The sequence below is a fragment of the Hyperoodon ampullatus genome (genome assembly GCF_949752795.1).
Source record: "Hyperoodon ampullatus genome assembly, chromosome: 15".
Lineage (NCBI taxonomy): Eukaryota > Metazoa > Chordata > Mammalia > Artiodactyla > Ziphiidae > Hyperoodon > Hyperoodon ampullatus.
In genome coordinates this window covers 49681954-49700227 of record NC_136928.1, presented here as the reverse complement: position 1 = coordinate 49700227, position 18274 = coordinate 49681954, and the positions used below count along the sequence as shown (strand labels likewise).

At 35.8% G+C, this 18274-nt stretch overlaps 1 protein-coding gene across 2 annotated transcripts in view; it reads right to left on the bottom strand.

The window, feature by feature from the left end:
- Positions 1 to 18274, bottom strand: part of FBXO11 (F-box protein 11) — a gene marked incomplete at its 5' end in the record, with an annotated part of 99195 nt that overhangs the window by 9252 nt on the left and 71669 nt on the right. Inside the window, 11 exons of one of the 2 annotated variants that reach the window (XM_079721096.1) lie at positions 1158 to 1375; positions 9665 to 9802; positions 9882 to 9988; positions 10071 to 10182; positions 10269 to 10375; positions 11520 to 11652; positions 11736 to 11819; positions 12676 to 12805; positions 14965 to 15109; positions 15540 to 15624; positions 15768 to 15895. In XM_079721096.1, the coding sequence (XP_079577222.1) occupies positions 1158 to 1375; positions 9665 to 9802; positions 9882 to 9988; positions 10071 to 10182; positions 10269 to 10375; positions 11520 to 11652; positions 11736 to 11819; positions 12676 to 12805; positions 14965 to 15109; positions 15540 to 15624; positions 15768 to 15895 (1387 nt within the window). The remainder of the gene's footprint in view (positions 1 to 1157; positions 1376 to 9664; positions 9803 to 9881; positions 9989 to 10070; positions 10183 to 10268; positions 10376 to 11519; positions 11653 to 11735; positions 11820 to 12675; positions 12806 to 14964; positions 15110 to 15539; positions 15625 to 15767; positions 15896 to 18274) is intronic. The other variant, XM_079721097.1, reaches the window with a different exon arrangement.

Below are 18274 nucleotides of genomic sequence, written 5' to 3'. Positions count from 1 at the left end.
TGAGCCCTGGTCTGGGAAGATCACACATGCCGTGGAGCAACTAGGCCTGTGAGCCACAACTACTGAGCCTGCGCATCTGGAGCCTGTGCTCCGCAACAAGAGAGGCAGCGATAGTGAGAGGCCCGTGCACCGCAATGAAGAGTGGCCCCCGCTTGCCACAACTAGATAAAGCCCTCGCACAGAAACGAAGACCCAACACAGCCAAAAATAAAAATAAATTAAAAAAAAGATTCCACATCTTCCCCCAACGTTGGCAAAAAAAAAAAAAAAAAAAAAAAAAAATCACCTCAAACGAGCTAATCCAGGGAATTCCCTGGTGGTCCAGTGGTTAGGACTCCGCACTTCCACTGCAGGGGGTCTGGATCCGATCCCTGGTCAGGGAACTAGGATCCCACAAGCTGCGCGGTCAAAAAAAACAAAACAAAAACAACAACAAAAAACCCAAAACCTATTAAGATTAAAAAAAAAAAAAAAAGCTAATCCATTTAAAAGAACTTTTCTTAGCTCATCTATAAACATTTGCTGAATAGTAGTTAAGATGGCAATCACATAATCAACTTTTATAAAGCTAGTGGAAAAAAATTTGACAAAAATAATTCATGGTATTTGATTAAATTATAATCGCTCTGTTCTACAGTCTTAGCCAATGCCTTTAAGACTGGATCTGTTTGTTTCCTTACTGTGGCCAGAGGAAGTGGTAGGAACTATTAAAGAAAGGTGACAGCTTGAAGTTTTGACTCTCTGTTATTCTTGGTCTCTCTAAGTATCTTTGAGATAATTAATTTCCTGGGTTATTCTATCTGCTGCCTCTCGGGGGGAAAAAAAAAGGTCATTCAGATTTCAAGGGAAGATCACAGCCCTATTTACTCATCTATAATGCAGTTTGATGAATTTAAAATAAAAATCACAGCATTTTCTATTTTTCATAAAAGTATCTTACGTGGCTTACATCACGAAAAAAAACAAACAGAACACCCCAAAATAAATGCAATAGCTATGCTCATTCAGATGCACAGACTTTTACTAGGAAAATCTATTTTATAGTAGTCAGGTGTCTAGGAAAGACAGTAAGAGTTAAAGCTAAGTACCTTAAATTTTCTTATAGCACAAAACATAAAGTGAAAACATAATTTCCATCCATAATTATATATAAATACCTTATTGTTGGGTCACTATTTGAGGTAATCCATACACCTGCAAAGTTGTTTGCATAGATTTTATTTTCAATGAACTGTCCTCTTCCTTTTTCATGAACATATATTCCTCCAGTCTGCCCATGATGAATTTCACATCGAACCACTGTGGGGTTAGCGTAAGCTTTTACTTCAAAGCCTGCTATCCTGTTTCTGTGTATGTTGCAACTTTCAAAGTAACCCTGGAAAAAACAGAAATTAAACCTGTAGGTAAAGCTACTTTCCAAAAAGAAATGATATTAAAAAGCCTTTTTAATGTATACCTCAAAATTATCAGAGATGTTCAAGAGTTAAGAATGAAACATAGACAGATATATACTAAATTTCAAATGATACATATTTACAATGTTTTAGTAAAACAGAGAACTATAAATTCTCTAATTAATGTGAGTATGTTCAAACCCAGGAAAGAAAAATAGGGAAAGATTTATTCGATAAATAGAAATAAATACCATTACCACTAAGAATATATATCCTTCAACAAAAAGTTTATTTAAGTACTAAAGAAAATAAACTCTCATAGCCTTAAAAATGCCCCAAGAAATCAACTTCTAAAAAGTTGACCCAAGGACATAATCAGAGACTACAGAAAAAGACACACAAGATAATGTTCATCTTAGCCCAGTAATAGGTAACTAGCTCAATAAAATATTGTGAAGGCTTATGTTCATGTTACACATACTATCATGTTAAATGAAAAGAACAGTATATACTTCAAGATAGACTACATTCAGTATGATGTCAATTGTATTTGAAGAAAAACAACTTGAAGGATGAAACAAGAATATGAGCGTGATTAAATGAGTAGTGGTATTATGGATGCTTACTGTATCCTTTATACTTCTCTAAATTTCTTAAATTTTCTATAACAGATAAATTTACTTATTTTCTAGTGTGGATAAACGTTACTGTAATACTGATATCCTAAACTCTAAGACTCAATCAGACTGAATGTTAGAGGAAAAAATGAGATAGTTATAAGATGGCACTTCTAAAAGCCATTTATTTCATCCTCCTTGTCTATCTCTCTTCAAAAAGTGAACGTGTACTCTCTTTAAATTCCCTTTAGCAGTAAGTATTTTCTTATGCTACTTCCAGGTACAGCCTTGTATTGTATTTGCCATATCCATTTTTACCTGATCATAAGCTCCTGAAGAGAAAGGACTACACTAACTTCTGGAGCATCTATATAAAACTTTACACATGGTAAGCACTCAAGTAGGGCTTTTTGCCAAATTCAGCAGAGGTTAAAACAGGATATAATTCCGAGTATTCTAATACACTACATAATTAACTCTTTAAGAAAATGGCTGAGAATAACATTTAGAAGTAGTTTTCAGGTTTCACTTTCCAAAAATAAAGTACAAATCACTTATAACTTACCTGTTAACATATGGGTTATAATCTTATTCTTTTAAAAAAAATTGGGGGATTGCATCAAAAATGGCTTCTTAAAATATAAAAAAGTTTTTTCTTCTTTGATTTTATACCAAATAAAAATGGATGGACACCAGGTGTATGTATATAGACTACTATGGCAAAACTGAGCATCAAAGAAAGAAAAACAAATGCTAAAAGAGGCTAGACTGAAAGAGTTTAATGTCAGACTGGAACAATTCAACATTTCTGGTATTTTCATCATTGAGAAGGGAGTGCAACTTGTCTCTCTCTGCCAGGAGTTGCATGACATGTCTGAATGGTAAACTTGGGAAATAATAAACTGAGTATGCTCAATTCAGCTTCACCCTTTTCCTCATGGAAATGAGCTGCCTTTAGGGAGCATGCCTTCTGTTACTACCCCATGAACACTGCCTGTCTAATAAGCCTATTTCATTTGGGATTCAGTTAAACAGACTTATCTGGTTCTCATTCTGTTGTATCTTCCGACTTAACCTCTAAGAGTAATGAAGTTGATATTTCAGCCTCTTCATGGCTTTGATTTTTTTTTTTTTTTAAGAAATCCAGTTGGGATTTTTTAAAAATTTATTTATTTATTTTTGGCTGTGTTCGGTCTTCACTGCTACGCGCGCGCTTTCTCTAGTTGTGGCGAGCGGGGGTCACTCGTCGTTGCAGTGTGCGGGCTTCTCACTGTCGTGGCTTCTCTTGTTGCAGAGCACGGGCTCTAGGCTCGCGGGCTTCAGTAGTTGCAGCACACAGGCTCAGTAGTTGTGGCTCATGGGCTCTAGAGCACAGGCTCAGTAGTTGCGGCACACAGGCTTAGCTGTTCCACGGCATGTGGGATCTTCCTGGCCCAGGGCTCGAACCTGTGTCCCCTGCATTGGCAGGCCAATTCTTAACCACTGCGTCACCAGGGAAGTCCCTTTGATTTCTTAATTTGTTCAGAATGCGGCAGGAAAAGGTATGCTATTTACTGGGCTTCCATGAAGATTGCAGTAACAGGCAGTGTCATGTCCGGGCTAGTTCAACATATAGTACTGCAAGTATACTTTGCTACAGTATACCTACTAAAAAATTTTCAAATGCATGGATGCTCTTTCTCTGTTTTCTTTTTTGGCCACACTGCACGGCTTGCAGGATCTTAGTTCCCTGACCAGGGACTGAACCCTCGCCCTCAGCAGTGAAAGCGCAGTGTCCTTACCACTGGACCACCAGTGAATGCCCTGCTTTCTTTAGGTTTCAATTTTGCACACCTAGGAGAGTCAAATAGATCCACAAGTTTACTAAGGCAAACAGCAGCCCCCCCTCTCCTCATTTTCCCTTGTCCAGAGGCCCCCATTATAAAACCTGCTCTAATCTGAACTGGTTGCTATGGTCATAGTCACATGGTCATTTTACCATACTGTAATTTAGATTAGAGGTTAAAAATGTCCCCTAGTTCCATCAGAGATGGGAGTTTTAATCTGTAGTTTTGTTTTAAGGTAACTTTCAAGAAAAGTAGCAAAATTTTTTCGAAAAGAAAAAAATATTTTTCCTTCATGCTCTTAAAACCAGAAGCCTCTTACATTGCTACAACGGTGATTTTATTACATTCAGAAAGGGAACAACTGATTGACTTACAGTTTTATAATATCAGAAGAAAACCTATCTATTATGGATTAAAGGATTCAGTTAATGTAATTTTGCTTTAAAGCACATTTAATGAAATGTACCTGTTTTGCTAAGAAATGCCTTTAGTGCAAAATGGTCTAATAATACAAGACTGTAAGTAGAAAACAGAACTCTACTTTGCCTTTTACGATGCAAACCACAAAAGCTCCAACACAAATACAAAACTGCAAAGGCACAGACATTTTACCGGAGTACCCCATATTATAAAATGATTTATTTCCCTACCAGAAGATACTAGATTGCTAAGGCTTCTTCTATATTTTAAAATAAGAGGTTAACTTTTCAGCACAAGCATTTCTAAATCTCTGCCATATACATTACAATAAGACCTTGAAAATTATCATTCTCTCAAGTTACAAACTTAACACTGATATAAAAATAAAAGGTGAGATTAAGTATTTTTCATTAAAATTTTTTAAAGTGAAATAATCTTTATTAAATACTATAGGGTGAAAGGCATTCAAGAGTTTCTCTTAAAACTCTCCAAATAAAACAAAAAAAATAATGAAAAGTAAAGAGAAAAAAATATGCTACCTTCATTGAAATAAATGTCTACAACCCCAAACTATAATCAATCAAACACTTGCCAAATACTGTGATATCTGGATAAGAATAAGGTGCTGAGAGCAAATGTTACCATACACCTTTAGCAAGGTATGTTTCCCCAAGTAACTGTTCTTTTTAAAATAAATTTATTTTATTTATTTATTTTTGGCTGCGTTGGATCTTCGTTGCTACGCATGGGCATTTCTCTAGTTGTGGAGAGCGGGGGCTACTCTTCGTTGCGGTGCGCAGGCTCTAGGCGCACGCGCTTCAGTAGTTGTGGATCGTGGGCTCTAGAGCGCAGGCTCAGTAGTTGTGGCACACGAGCTTAGTTGCTCCGCGGCATGTGGGATCTTCCTAGACCAGGGCTCGAACCCGTGTCCCTTGCACTGGCAGGCAGATTTTTTTTTTTTAACATCTTTATTGGAGTATAATTGCTTTACAATGGTGTGTTAGTTTCTGCTTTATAACAAAGTGAATCAGTTATACATATACATATGTCCCCGTATCTCTTCCCTCTTACATCTCCCTCCCTCCCCGGCAGGCAGATTCTTAACCACTGCGCCACCAGGGAAGCCTGCAAGTAACTGTTCTAATAAGCAAGCCTAGCCAATGATCTTTTACTAAAGTAGTGAGATCTAGTGTCCCAAACAGAACACAGGAGAGGAAGGAAATACTCCCATAGTAATATTTTCATAAAAATAATTTAGGCACAAGAAGTAAATCTGAAGAAGAAACACACTGATGTGCAATTTCTATCATCTAAAACTTGTTATTTCCTATCTAAGGGGGACTATCCGAAGTAAAGTGAAATGAAAGGAGAGGAAAACCATATTTCTACAGAGTCTGTCAACTGTCAATCTATCATGTTTAAGCTCATAAACTTAGAATGTCTCAAAAATTTTATAGCAATTTGGCACTGCTATGATATTTTAATTTTACTTTATGAAAATAACACTGCAATAGATTGAACATTAAACAACAAAAAACAAAGAATTGGGGAACTGTAAACACTGACAGAAAAATTACTTTTAGCAGTGAGACTGGCATTGTTATGTAAAAGAAAAAGAAGGAATCCCATCTTTTAAAGAAAGACATATATGCTGAAATATTTACAGATGAGATGATGATGTCTGGGATTTGCTTCAAAATAATTCACAGTAAAGAAGAAAATAAGCAATGTATGAGGAGGTACAGATGAAACAAAATTGACCATGAGCTGAAAGTTTTTGAACGTGGAGGATGGATATACATGGGAATTCATTATACTACTGTCTCTAATTTTATATATGCTAGAAGGATTCCATAAAACAAAAATACATTAAAGAAATCAGAGATGAAAACCACATTGGAAACAAAACAGAAGAGACAACGATGTAGACATAGTAAGAGACACAGATTTGAGGAAATCACACAAAATTTAAAGGAAAAGAACAAAGCAATACAGAGCAATGTAAGTAATAGAGAAAATAGCCAAGTTTCTAAAGAAAGGAACATATGGACAGAAAAACAGTAAAAATTAAAACAACACAACATTAACAACATATGGATACTTAAGTAGAAAAGCAAATCCCACCAGAAAGAAAAAAAAAACCCAGAATGACCTCAGACTTCTGTCACACTCAATTCTAGAAATATAAAAATGACTACACAATTCTGAGGGAAAGAAAGTATAATAAAAAACTGTATACTCAGCCAAGTTAAAAGGTAAACGGTAGGCATTCTCAAGTGGCAAGAATTCAAGCTACAATACCCATAAGCCTTTCTTTTAAAAATAAAATCAAAATGGCTAGATGACAAAATAGCCATACCAAGAATGAACCAAAATTTAAAAATTCAGGAATGGAAAAACTGCGATAAAAGGACTGAAGGTAAATAAATATAAATACAGACCAATAACTGTAGGAATGTAAATGTTATAAAGCTTTACAAAAGAAAAATAAGAATACAAATGATGGAGTAGAAATGGGTTGAAATATAAAGTATTTTCATCATTTTTCAAAGGGGGAGTTCATACTGTATTCAAAGTTTAAACATGCAGTTAACAATGACAAACTCTAGTCATACCCTTTAAAATTCTAGGGATGTCTTTTATATTGGGCATGTAATATTTTAACAAAAACATTAATTTCTTTAAAATAAAAAAAGTTAAAATTCTTTCATGATTCATTCTTGCCAATACAGGAGTTTAAATTCTAAGTAGGTCATAGACAAGGAAAAGAAAGACCATTTCAGAGAACAATAAATATGAATATATATAAAGATAGAGAATAGTACAGAAACTAGTTTAAATGTTTATTCTGATGTTCTCTGAAATTCTATAAAAAACAAAGTCAAACTTTAAAAGGTTAACCTTAGTGATGTCATCCTACCAATCATGGGCAGCCAACGCAAAGAATACTTGGAATGAAAGAACATTCTACCAAAGGATTTTAAAGGATTGTATCACAATACTAAAACAGATGAGAGAGGCCCAAGATATGCTTTATTTCCATCCTTCCTTTATAAATCTATAATACCTTACAAATCTCTTCATCAATCCTTAATATATATATATATATATATATGTATATATATATATATATATCTACAGGACTGGCTAAGATTTGCTTTTTTAAAAAGTTATAAAATTTATAAACCTAAATCTATAAAAAGTAAACTGTATTGGGGGGGTGAAGAGTAAATTATTATAGTGAATTTTAGTAACTGACCATCAGCATTAGGTCTTTTAAAAATGCGGAAATTTACTCAGGTTAAAGTTATTTTGGTACCTCAAATCATTTGTGAATGAGACCAGAGGCATGCATAAATATGATACTTGAATTGTAGGTAACTCTGGGGCAAAGTCTAAAGGCAACACAGGCAAAGAAATATTAGCATAGTATAGTCCCATTACAAAAATACGAGCTCCATTTAGAATTCCACTTAAGAATTATTATTTTTTTAATAAATTTATTTATTTTATTTATTTATTATTTTTGGCTGCGTTGGGTCTTCATTGCCGCGCCTAGGCTTTCTCTGGTTGCGGCGAGCGGGGGGGCTACTCTTTTTTGCGGTGCGCGGGCTTCTCGTTGCAGTGGCTTCTCTTGTTGAGGAGCACGGGCTCTAGGCGCGTGGGCTTCAGTAATTGTGGCGCACAGGCTCTAGAGCGCAGGCTCAGTAGTTGTGGCGCACAGGCTTAGTTGCTCTGCTGCATGTGGGATCTTCCTGGACCAGGGCTCGTCCCCTTCATTGGCAGGCGGATTCTTAACCACTGTGCCACCAGGGAAGCCCCCACTTAAGAATTATTGCCAGAACTTCTCTGGTGGTCCAGTGGTTAAGACTCTGTGCTCCCAACGCAGGGGGCACAGGTTCAATCCCTGGTTGGGGAACTAAGATCCTGCATGCCGCACAACATGGCCAAAAAATAAATTAATTAAAAATAAAAATATTTTTTTAAAAAGAATTACTGCCAATGCGGGCAGCCCTCAAAGGGGTGGGGAGGCAGATTCTCAAGACTCTTATGTTTTGATAACCTCCATACCTTTTCCCAGACTCCCCAATTCCCAAACTCCCCTCTTCCCCACTCCTTGGAAAAAAGAGCTACAATTTGCAAAAAAATGTCAATTTTTAAATTCTAACTGGAGAAGGGCAAGTGGTCATCTCCACTGTGCTTTCTTATCTACAGGCCCAAACTATAGCCTGAGTTTTAAGTGAACTGTTTTTCTCAGGTTACTGTTACCCCAGGAATATAATAAGCTGGACGGTCTGAAACTATTTACATCTAATCAGAACTTGATAAAAGGGTACTCCTCATGGTCTAGTTCAGTTTAAAAAAAAAAAGAGTTCTGCATCAGGGTTTTAGACACAAAAAATGAAAATACAAAATTTCCTTCACTAACTGACAATTTGTATATGTCGATTCAATGTTCCAAAGTTGCGTGATTAATATCATATAATAGCAATAAAACTTCACCATACCCTTGTCTGTCAGCACGTCAAACCTCCTCTCCTAGCTCTGACTTCTTAATAAAAAATGTTGCCAATGCTGTACTAGGACTTGAAAATTACTTCAACAAAAATTAGACATTAGGGAATTCCCTGGCGGTCCAGTGGTTAGGACAGTGTGCTCTCACTGCTGAGGGCCTGGGTTCAGTCCTTAGCGGGGTAACTGAGATCCCACAAGCTGTGCAGAGTGGCAAAAAAATAAAAATTAGACATTAAATGAAAAGAATACCTGAATAGGCACCCAAGAACATTACTTTTGGCCTAAGAGAGCTCAAAAAGTCATGTCTCTATAAAGTTGTGTAAAAGGACATAGTAGTAACTAAAACATAATATCATACATATAAAGATGCCTAATTAACTGCTGCATAAGAATTTTAGAACTGATATATTATCATCACTGTATTTCTTATTAAAGTTCTACCAGTTTAAAAAATTTTAAGAGGAATGAAATGGAAGTCAAACTAATGATGAAACTATTGTTTCTCCAAGTGTAGTCTACAAACAACCTGCATTAAACTCACTTATGGTGCTTATTAAAAAATGCATATCCTGGGCCCCGTCCTTAAAAATTCTGATTTATTGTATCTGGGTGATTTTTATGCACAGTTACATTTGAGAACTACTGGATTAGACCTTACTCCCCTCAAAGATCACATCAATTCCCTAAGGACTCCATCTTCCGTACATGTATATAATGTTAGATTCAAGAATTTATAGAATTGATACTGCATACTGACTTTAGAATATAATGCTGAAATCTTCTTTTAAACCTACACTTTTCAATTCAGCATTTTGGTGATGATAAAATGCTGACACCTATTTGAAATTTTAACTGATATGTCAGTTTTTCTATTAAGAATAAATGTTCTTACCATGCCATGATCAAATGTGAACACACCAACGTCACGTCCATGATGAATATGATTCCGTCTAATAATTGGGTTTCCGTGATTTTTAACCCAAATCCCAGCTAAAGCATTATTGGAAATTTCATTATCTTCGTATATTCCCTACAACAATTGACCAGAAATAAACATTAGTAGAGCTAAAAAAAGAAAAAAGAAAAAAACCCACAGAATTAAAAAATACCTGTGCATGATCTGTTATATAAAGTCCAACATTTTCACAGTCACTGATGTTACAGTGCTTGATAGTGGGACATGCTCCTTGACCACTAACACATACTGCAGAGCCAACTGTAAGACAAATAATTTATTTAAAAACCTACTGGGCAACACAGTGACTCATTTTATAATAAAATGTAATGGGAACACTAACCTGTACATGTACTTCGGATGATACAGTGATCAATAATAGGGCTACAATTTACTGTAATCTCTAAGCAGTGATGTGCATTGTGGTGTTGAGCAGATTTGTCATCAGGGTTAAACTGAAAAGTAGAAATTTTGTTTGAAATAAACAACCACTGCCTTAATGATTTCCACATACATACTTAAAAATTAAAAAATGCCTTACCCTTATTGTCATATATCCAACATATGCATCCTCAGAACCTTCCATAAAAACGAAGGTTGAATCTCTAGTGTTTTCAATTATAACTTTGTCTGCTACTTTTCCAGGTGCTATGAAGAAAATATTTTAAAGCATATTACCTTTATCAGACAGATAAAATGGACATTTAAAAATTACTTTTTTAATCAGTAAAAATACTCTGCCATAAAACTAATAATTCAGTACTGCCCTTTTTACGGCTTTTAAATTGGGTACTTTTTTTGGAGAGGGAACTTTTAAAGAACATTAGTATTGAGTAGATAGGACTAATATTCATTTTATCAGATATATAACTATGTTTCATTGGCCTTCATACAGGCAGTCATACTTAACATGGACATTATCTGAGTACCATCATACACAAATCCATGTATAGTAATACTTCTAATAAGATTCAACTACAAATAGTATTTAATATCAAATGCAATGGCATATTAAAAAGTGGGTTTCTTGTGGAAACCAAATCACAACCAGCAGCACCAGAAAACGAGGCACAGGGAGAAGAAAGAAAGGGATGATGAGCAGGGAGAGAAAGAGGGCAACTTCTTTATTTAAACTTATTTCCAATACTGGCCTTGATTTGGAAAGTAATGGAAATCAGTAGGCAAAATTTTTCTATACTCTCTCCTACTTTTCTTTGAGGTGGAAATGGGGGAGGGAAGAAGAAAGAGCAGTAAATGCAAATTTCATTAACTACTAACAATTAACTAGCTATCTTAAAATGGTCTCGTACTACAGTATCCTTAAAAAAATCAGATATCCCATAAATCTTCAAATGACTGATCAGTGCTCAACAAATACTACATTTATTCTTAGAAACCTGACCATAAAAACAGCTTTGAAACAGTACAGAAAGTATTTTAAAAGTACATCTGTTTCATTAAAAATACAGCAATAAAAACATTATCCTCTGTATTTTCAAATAAAAGATAAAATTAACCAATATCTTTCTCTCCTTAATGAACAACTAAAGCAGCTGGACAAAGTACTGACATCAAGAAATATACACATCCCCCTAAAAAGAAATAGGTACATTTATAATTTCTGAACTCTAAAGTTTTCATTTCCATCATATAAAATATACATGATATTTCCTATTTTTTCCTACAATTAAGATATTATCAAGGTTCATCTGGATTTTAAGTAACTAGCATTTTAAAAACCCGTCATGTAAATAAAATATTAAAATTCTAATGACAATGCATTTACACGTACCTGCACCAATCATGGTGATTGGAGATTCAATATATATCCATTCATCAGTATATATTCCAGAATGAACAAAGATAAGTCCATCAAAATGAGCTTCTTGTACCCCACCAAGAGCATCTTCAATTGTATCGTAATACTAAAAAAAAAAAAAAAAAAAAAGTCAGTATAGAACTGTAAGATCATCATTTTAAATATCAGAAAAAGACAAATCAAACATACCAACATATTTTCTCTTCCTTTGTATCTTGCAGGGTTACTGTAGAAATGTTCAGCAAATCCTGGCTTTACATGCGCACCTTTATACTAAAACATCAAAAAAAACAAAAACAAAAAAACAAAAACAAATACTGACCACTAACATAAACACTACAGTCTAAATTAATTTAGTACTATATGAATTTTTCATTAATTATCAAAAACAATTATCAGTCCAACAAATTTTCTGTTGCATACTGCAATGTAAAATCTAGAACAGTTTATGACTCAGTAATATCCAGTAAATAGGACATGGTTTTTCAACCTCAGCACTACTGATATTTTGGAACAGATAATTCTTTGTTGTGAGTGCTATCCTGTGTAGGATGTTTAGTAGCATCCCTGGACTCTAACCACTAGGTATCAGTAGCAGTCTCTTCTCCAGCTGTGACAACCAAAAATGTCTCCAGACATTGCCAAACATCCCCTGTGGAGCAAAATCACCCCTAGCTGGGAACCATTCGTAAAGGACCATATGAAAATTAAGCTAAATGTGAAACTTTAAATAACTACTCAACAGTAATAATTTACATATAAGTTCAAACAGATCCAGAGAAAGTATAACTGCTCTCAGGCTACTGATACTTACTGCAACTGTTTAAATGATTAATAAATATGTCAGTAGTGAAAAAAAGAATTGTTGACTTTTTTGTTGGCTGATAAATGTCCACTGACTTGAAACCTATTTTTTTTTTTTTTTTTTTTGCAGTGCCATGAGTCTTCTGGGACCTTAGTTCCCTGACCAGGGACTGAACCCGGGCCCTCAGCAGTGAAAGTGTGGAGTCCTAACCACTGGACTGCCAGGGAATTCCCTTGAAACCTATTCTTGAGTTAAAATTTTTAAAAAGGAACTTTTATTTAAAATATGTAATATAAACCAGTGTTTTCCATTTATACTTCATACCAACTGCTGGAAACTCTCTTTCCAAGGATTTGGATGTTCATATTCTTCTGGATTAATCTGGTAGAATTTGCCAGGTTCAGGATGCATCATAGGGCGGGTATATTCAAATACTTCCATGTATAATCGTTTCCTGAAGGAGGAAAGGAATGAAAGATTTCTTCATAAAATGTCCTTTAAACAACTATAAAAATTATTTGAGGCCTCAAAAACTTCTAAGAATATGAAAAAGCAGAATTTTAAATGTAAAAATAAAATTTTTGTCTAAAACAATGTAACTGCATATAAAAAACAGTCCACCCAAAAGAATAAGTGTCAATTCTTTAAAATCTGACTGTTTAGTCAGGGGAAAATAAAAGCTACCCTTACTGTAAAAGCCACATACAGTTTCAATTTAAAAGGATTATTTTAAATAATGATGAAAAATAATGATGATGCTTCATTTATGTCCTATCAAGAACCATCAAATTTTAGAAATGGAGTGATAATAACTATTATAACTTCTTGTACAAAGCAAAGTGTTTCTTCTTCTGCTCTCTGTTCTTTTTCCTTTCTAACACAAATATAATTTTTTCTTAAATTTAAGGTGTACCTTATTTTTAGCATCATGGAATACACATAAGCTGTTGTAAAATACGGAAAAGTATAAAGAGATAAACAGTTTACTGTATTTCCTTACAGTCTTTTTCACTTATAACAGTTGTGACTGTAACACATAAAATTTTGTATTCTGCTTTTTAATTTTTATAACACAGCATATTCCGTTATTAAAAGCTGTAAAAATCACTGTTAATGACTACATCACAACCCTCTAAGTAGACATTACATTGTTTACTTTTAGTCCCATCCCTTATTGCTAGACTTTTCCATTATTTCTAATTTCCCCCCACTGTTAACTATGCTATTATGAAAAATTTGTAAATAGGGTAAACAAATTTTCAGAAGTGGAATTGCTGGGTCAAAGGGCATGCATTTTTTTTTTTTTTTGGCTGCACTGGGTCTTTCGTTGCTGTGTGCGAGCTTTCTCTAGTTGCAGTGAGTGGGGGCTACTCTTTGTTGCGGTGCACGGGCTTCTCATCGCAGTGGCTTCTCTTGCTGCAGAGCACTGGCTCTAGGCGCGTGGGCTTCAGTAGTTGTGGCTCGCGGGCTCTAGAGCACAGGCTCACTAGTTGTGGCACACAGGCTTAGCTGCTCCGCGGCATGTGGGATCTTCCTGGACCAGGGATCGAACCCGTGTCCTCTGAATTGGCAGGCGGATTCTTAACCACTGAGCCACTAGGGAAGTCCCAGGGTATGCCTATTTTATGGTTCAAAAATACAAATGTCCAAACTATTTTCCAAAAGTTATATACAAAATCTACAGTCTTACCTAACTATCAGATTTAATTAATTAGCTGTTTTAAATTAGACTGCGTACTGTTTCTAAAAAGCAATGGAATGAAAAACATTTCCCATAATCACTGTTGCTTTTAACTGACAAGTAGCAGAAAAAGTACTTCTTTTATTGTTTTAAAAACACTGCGGCGGGCTTTCCTGGTGGCGCAGTGGTTGAGAGTCCGCCTGCCGATGCAGGGGACATGGGTTCTTGCCCTGGTCCGGGAGGATCCCACATGCCACGGAGCGGCTAGGCCTGTGAGGCATGGCCGCTGAGCCTGCGCGTCCAGAGCCTGTGCTCCGCAACGCGAGAGGCCACAGTAGTGAGAGGCCCACATACCGCAAAAAAAACCCCCCAAAACAAAAAACACTGCCGGGCTTCCCTGGTGGTGCAGTGGTTAAGAATCCGCCTGCCAATGCAGGGAACATGGGTTCGAGCCCTGGTCCGGGAAGATCCCACATGCTGCGGAGCAACTAAACCCGTGTGCCACAACTACCAGGCCTGTGCTCTAGAGCCTGCGAGCCACAACTACTGAAGCCTGTGCACCTAGAGCCCATGCTCTGCAACAAGAGAAGCCACCGCAATGAGAAGCCTGCACATCACAACGAAGAGCAGCCTCCGCTCACCGCAACTAGAGAAAGCCCGCACGCAGCAACGAAGACCCAACGCAGCCAAAATAAATAAATAAAGTAAATTTATAAAAAATATATTAAAAAACAAAACAAAACAAAAAACACTGCCTGGACTGACAACCAACATCTGTGATAAACAGTTAACTTGGAATTTATAAGCATTCTAATTTTCTTCTGACTATTTAATTGTAACCATCAACTCACACTACAACTTTCCTACCATCTTCAGCATTTTGGGAAGCAAGTAATATATCTCAAGATAATAAGAAATAAATTTTCACTTACCACAAAATTGGATCATTAGCAAGCTCACTGAAGCGTTTACACACACAAGCTGCTCTACAAAGATCCTGTTCCAGCAAGTAAGAGAAGATTTTTAGAACCACTTCATCTGGCAGTTTCTCCTGAAGATACTGTTCAGCAGGTGCTGCTATAAAGAGATTAACAAACAGAATATAAACAATCTATCATGCTAGCAAAGACTTTCTCATTATTTAAAGAGCACAATTTTCATTTTGTCTAATGAACAGCTTTTATTTTTTGACGACATTCATCTTTTTATAAGCATTTGCTTTCATAGACGACACACACTTATTTTCTTTTATCTTGACAGTATTCTTTCTTTTAGCTAGCTAGTATGCACCATTTCAAAAACTGGTTACACTAAATATACAAAAAGGATTTTTATACAACAATTACAGTCAGAGATGGAGAAGGTGATGGTTCTCATGTTTATTCTGTAATAATCACTTTCTCAATCTCAAATGTACAAATAAACTATATTTAATTTGATTTTTATTTTTTGGTATCAAAAACTAAAAATTATTTGACCCTATTTCTTAGCTTCCCATAGGAAATACCTGATAGATCTTGTGATTTTCCAGAGACTCTGGCACGTTTTGCACGATGACCAAAAAAGTTTTCTGTAGTTGAAGTTGAAGCACCCTTTAAAACAAAATGAAAACTAGTTAAGCAAATATTTTTACCATAATCATTACTTCTAAAAAATGATTGACAGTCCCCTTTCTGTTTGTTTCCTAACAATTCCTTCATTACACACACAAAAAAAGCAGTTACATTGAATTTACCTCCATACTGCTCTTTGTAGGACACGCTGTTCTTTTTGGCAAAAGAGTTTTCCTACGAAGTTGGTATGGACTATTTTGTGCACCAGGACCCGATTCTTCTGCAACCATATCTGCAGGTACATCATCATCTGTTATAAACAAAAACAATATGAAAAATGATACCCATTTTTAAGAAAAAGCTCTATGGATTCAGTAACTTTTAAAAAACTTTATAAATTTTTTTGGGGGGAGATACAGTTTTTATACAAAATTCCAGCCAACTGGATAACCATCTGAGAAGTGCTGGATTTCTACTTCATTTCTTACTTCAAAATAAATTCCACAATAGACCATATGCTTACATACAATATAAATAAATAAAAATCACTAGAAGAAAACAAAATTATTTTTTATAAAGTTAAAGTGGAGAAGCTCTTTCAAGGTATGACACAAAATTGGAAGGCATTTAAAAAAAAACGTGAGGAGGATGTTCACTTGATGAGTGAGTACAAGTGAGTACTGCATGGTTAGAGTCCAAGTGGGGTGAGAAAGGTGTCAAAAGAGAGGGATAGTTCAGTATAGGGTATCAGATACCAAACAGGATAAAAAGGGCATCCAAGCAGAGAGTGGTCTGGCATACAGTGTTGGAGCTCAAGAGGGGTTAAGATTAAGAAGCAAGTCCATGTGGGGGAAGGTGGCCTGGAATGGAGAGTCAGAGCCAGAGAAGGGAGAGAAGGGCATTGCACAGGAGAGGGGATGGTGGAACCGGAAGCTTGGTAACAAACAACAGAGGGACTGATCAAATGGAAGCCAGGCTTCTGAAAGAGAAGAGAGTTAAAATATAAAAAAAGAGAAAGCTAGAGTAAATCTTACAGTGTTAGATTGGAATTATCAATGTGAACTCATTGTTTTTAAAAGATAGATAGATATAGAAATAGGTATAGATACAGATGTTTGGAAATGTGTGGATTATACACACGTATATTCCCTAGCTCTGTTCACTGACAAAGCCTGGAAGCAATGCCACTCCAACAGCAATGAGCATGACTAGCATTTGGATCTTTGCTTCTGAATACGTCTCTATAAAAGGAGTAAGGGCTCCTTGGAGAAATGGCTGATTCTAGGTTGAGGGAAATACAGAATGAGCCTGGAGTATCTTGTGGCAGAAACAAGAAAGTGCTCAGTAATAAGGACATGTCAAAAGAACACTGAAGTCAGCCTGAATGACCACCAGTAGCAAAATTATGCTGAAGTAACAAAACTCATGATAGTAAAGGGATTATAACCCACTGAATGGACAACAACCCATAAATTCATTCTACTATAAATAAATGAATAAATGGAAAGTTTGATAAGGAGATGTTTAAAATACCTCCCCCACAAAATACTGATTAAGTAGAAAGGGAAAAACCATTACTCTACAGTAGAGATGCCAATCAGATGCTGCCTTAATTAAGGGATCAAAGTGAACATCATCATTCATAGGACAATAAAAATCCTGCTTGGAAAATGAAAACCATAAACATAGTCAAAAGAAGCAACACAATTAGGAAAAAATATTTGCAACACGTCATGAAAGGGTAATTTCCTTATTATATCTGAGTGCCACAAATCAATATGGAAAAGGCTAACAATTCAATAGAAAATTGGACCAAGGACACAAACAGACAATTCATAATTTAGGAAATACAAATGAAATACTAATAAAAACTATAATGAGATTTTTTTTATCAAAGCAGATTATCAAAGATCAAAAAGTTTGATCACAGGACTTCCCTGGTGACGCAGTGGTTAATGCCTGCCAATGCAGGGGACGTGGGTTCGAGCCCTGGTCCGGAAAGATCCCACGTGCCTTGGAGCAACTAAGCCCATGCGCCACAACTACTGAGCCTGCATGCCACAACTACTGAAGCCCGCGCACCTAGAGCCCATGCTCCCACAACAAGAGAAGCCACTGTAATGAGAAGCCCGCGCACCGTAACGAAGAGCAGCCCCCACTCGCCGCAACTAGAGAAAGCCCGCATGTAGCAACAAAGACCCAATGCAGCCAAAAATAAAGAAATAAATTTATATACATAAAAAAGTTTGATCACATACTAGTATTATATATCAAAGGATAGTATGAGGCAAAAAATGTTCTTAATTGCTTTAAGGAGAGCAATTTGACAATAGCTATTATTACTTAACAATTCCACTTCTGGGAATTGATTCTGCAGCTATATTCACACACATGGGCAAAGTAGTAAGTACCAGGATATTCACTGCAGTACTGTTTATAATACTGCTGGGTAACAATCAAAATGTTCATCAGTAAGTGTTTGTTAAAAAACCTATGGTATAGCTATACTATCGATGTGGCCATTACAAAATATATAGCAGTTCTATACAGAACAGATAAGGAACTATTTCCAATATACAGGAAGTATAAAACCCAAAATATACAGAACAATGTGTTTAGTATATGTGTGTGTTTCAAGGCAATACATATACATATGCTTATACATGCATATATTTACTAAAATATAAAC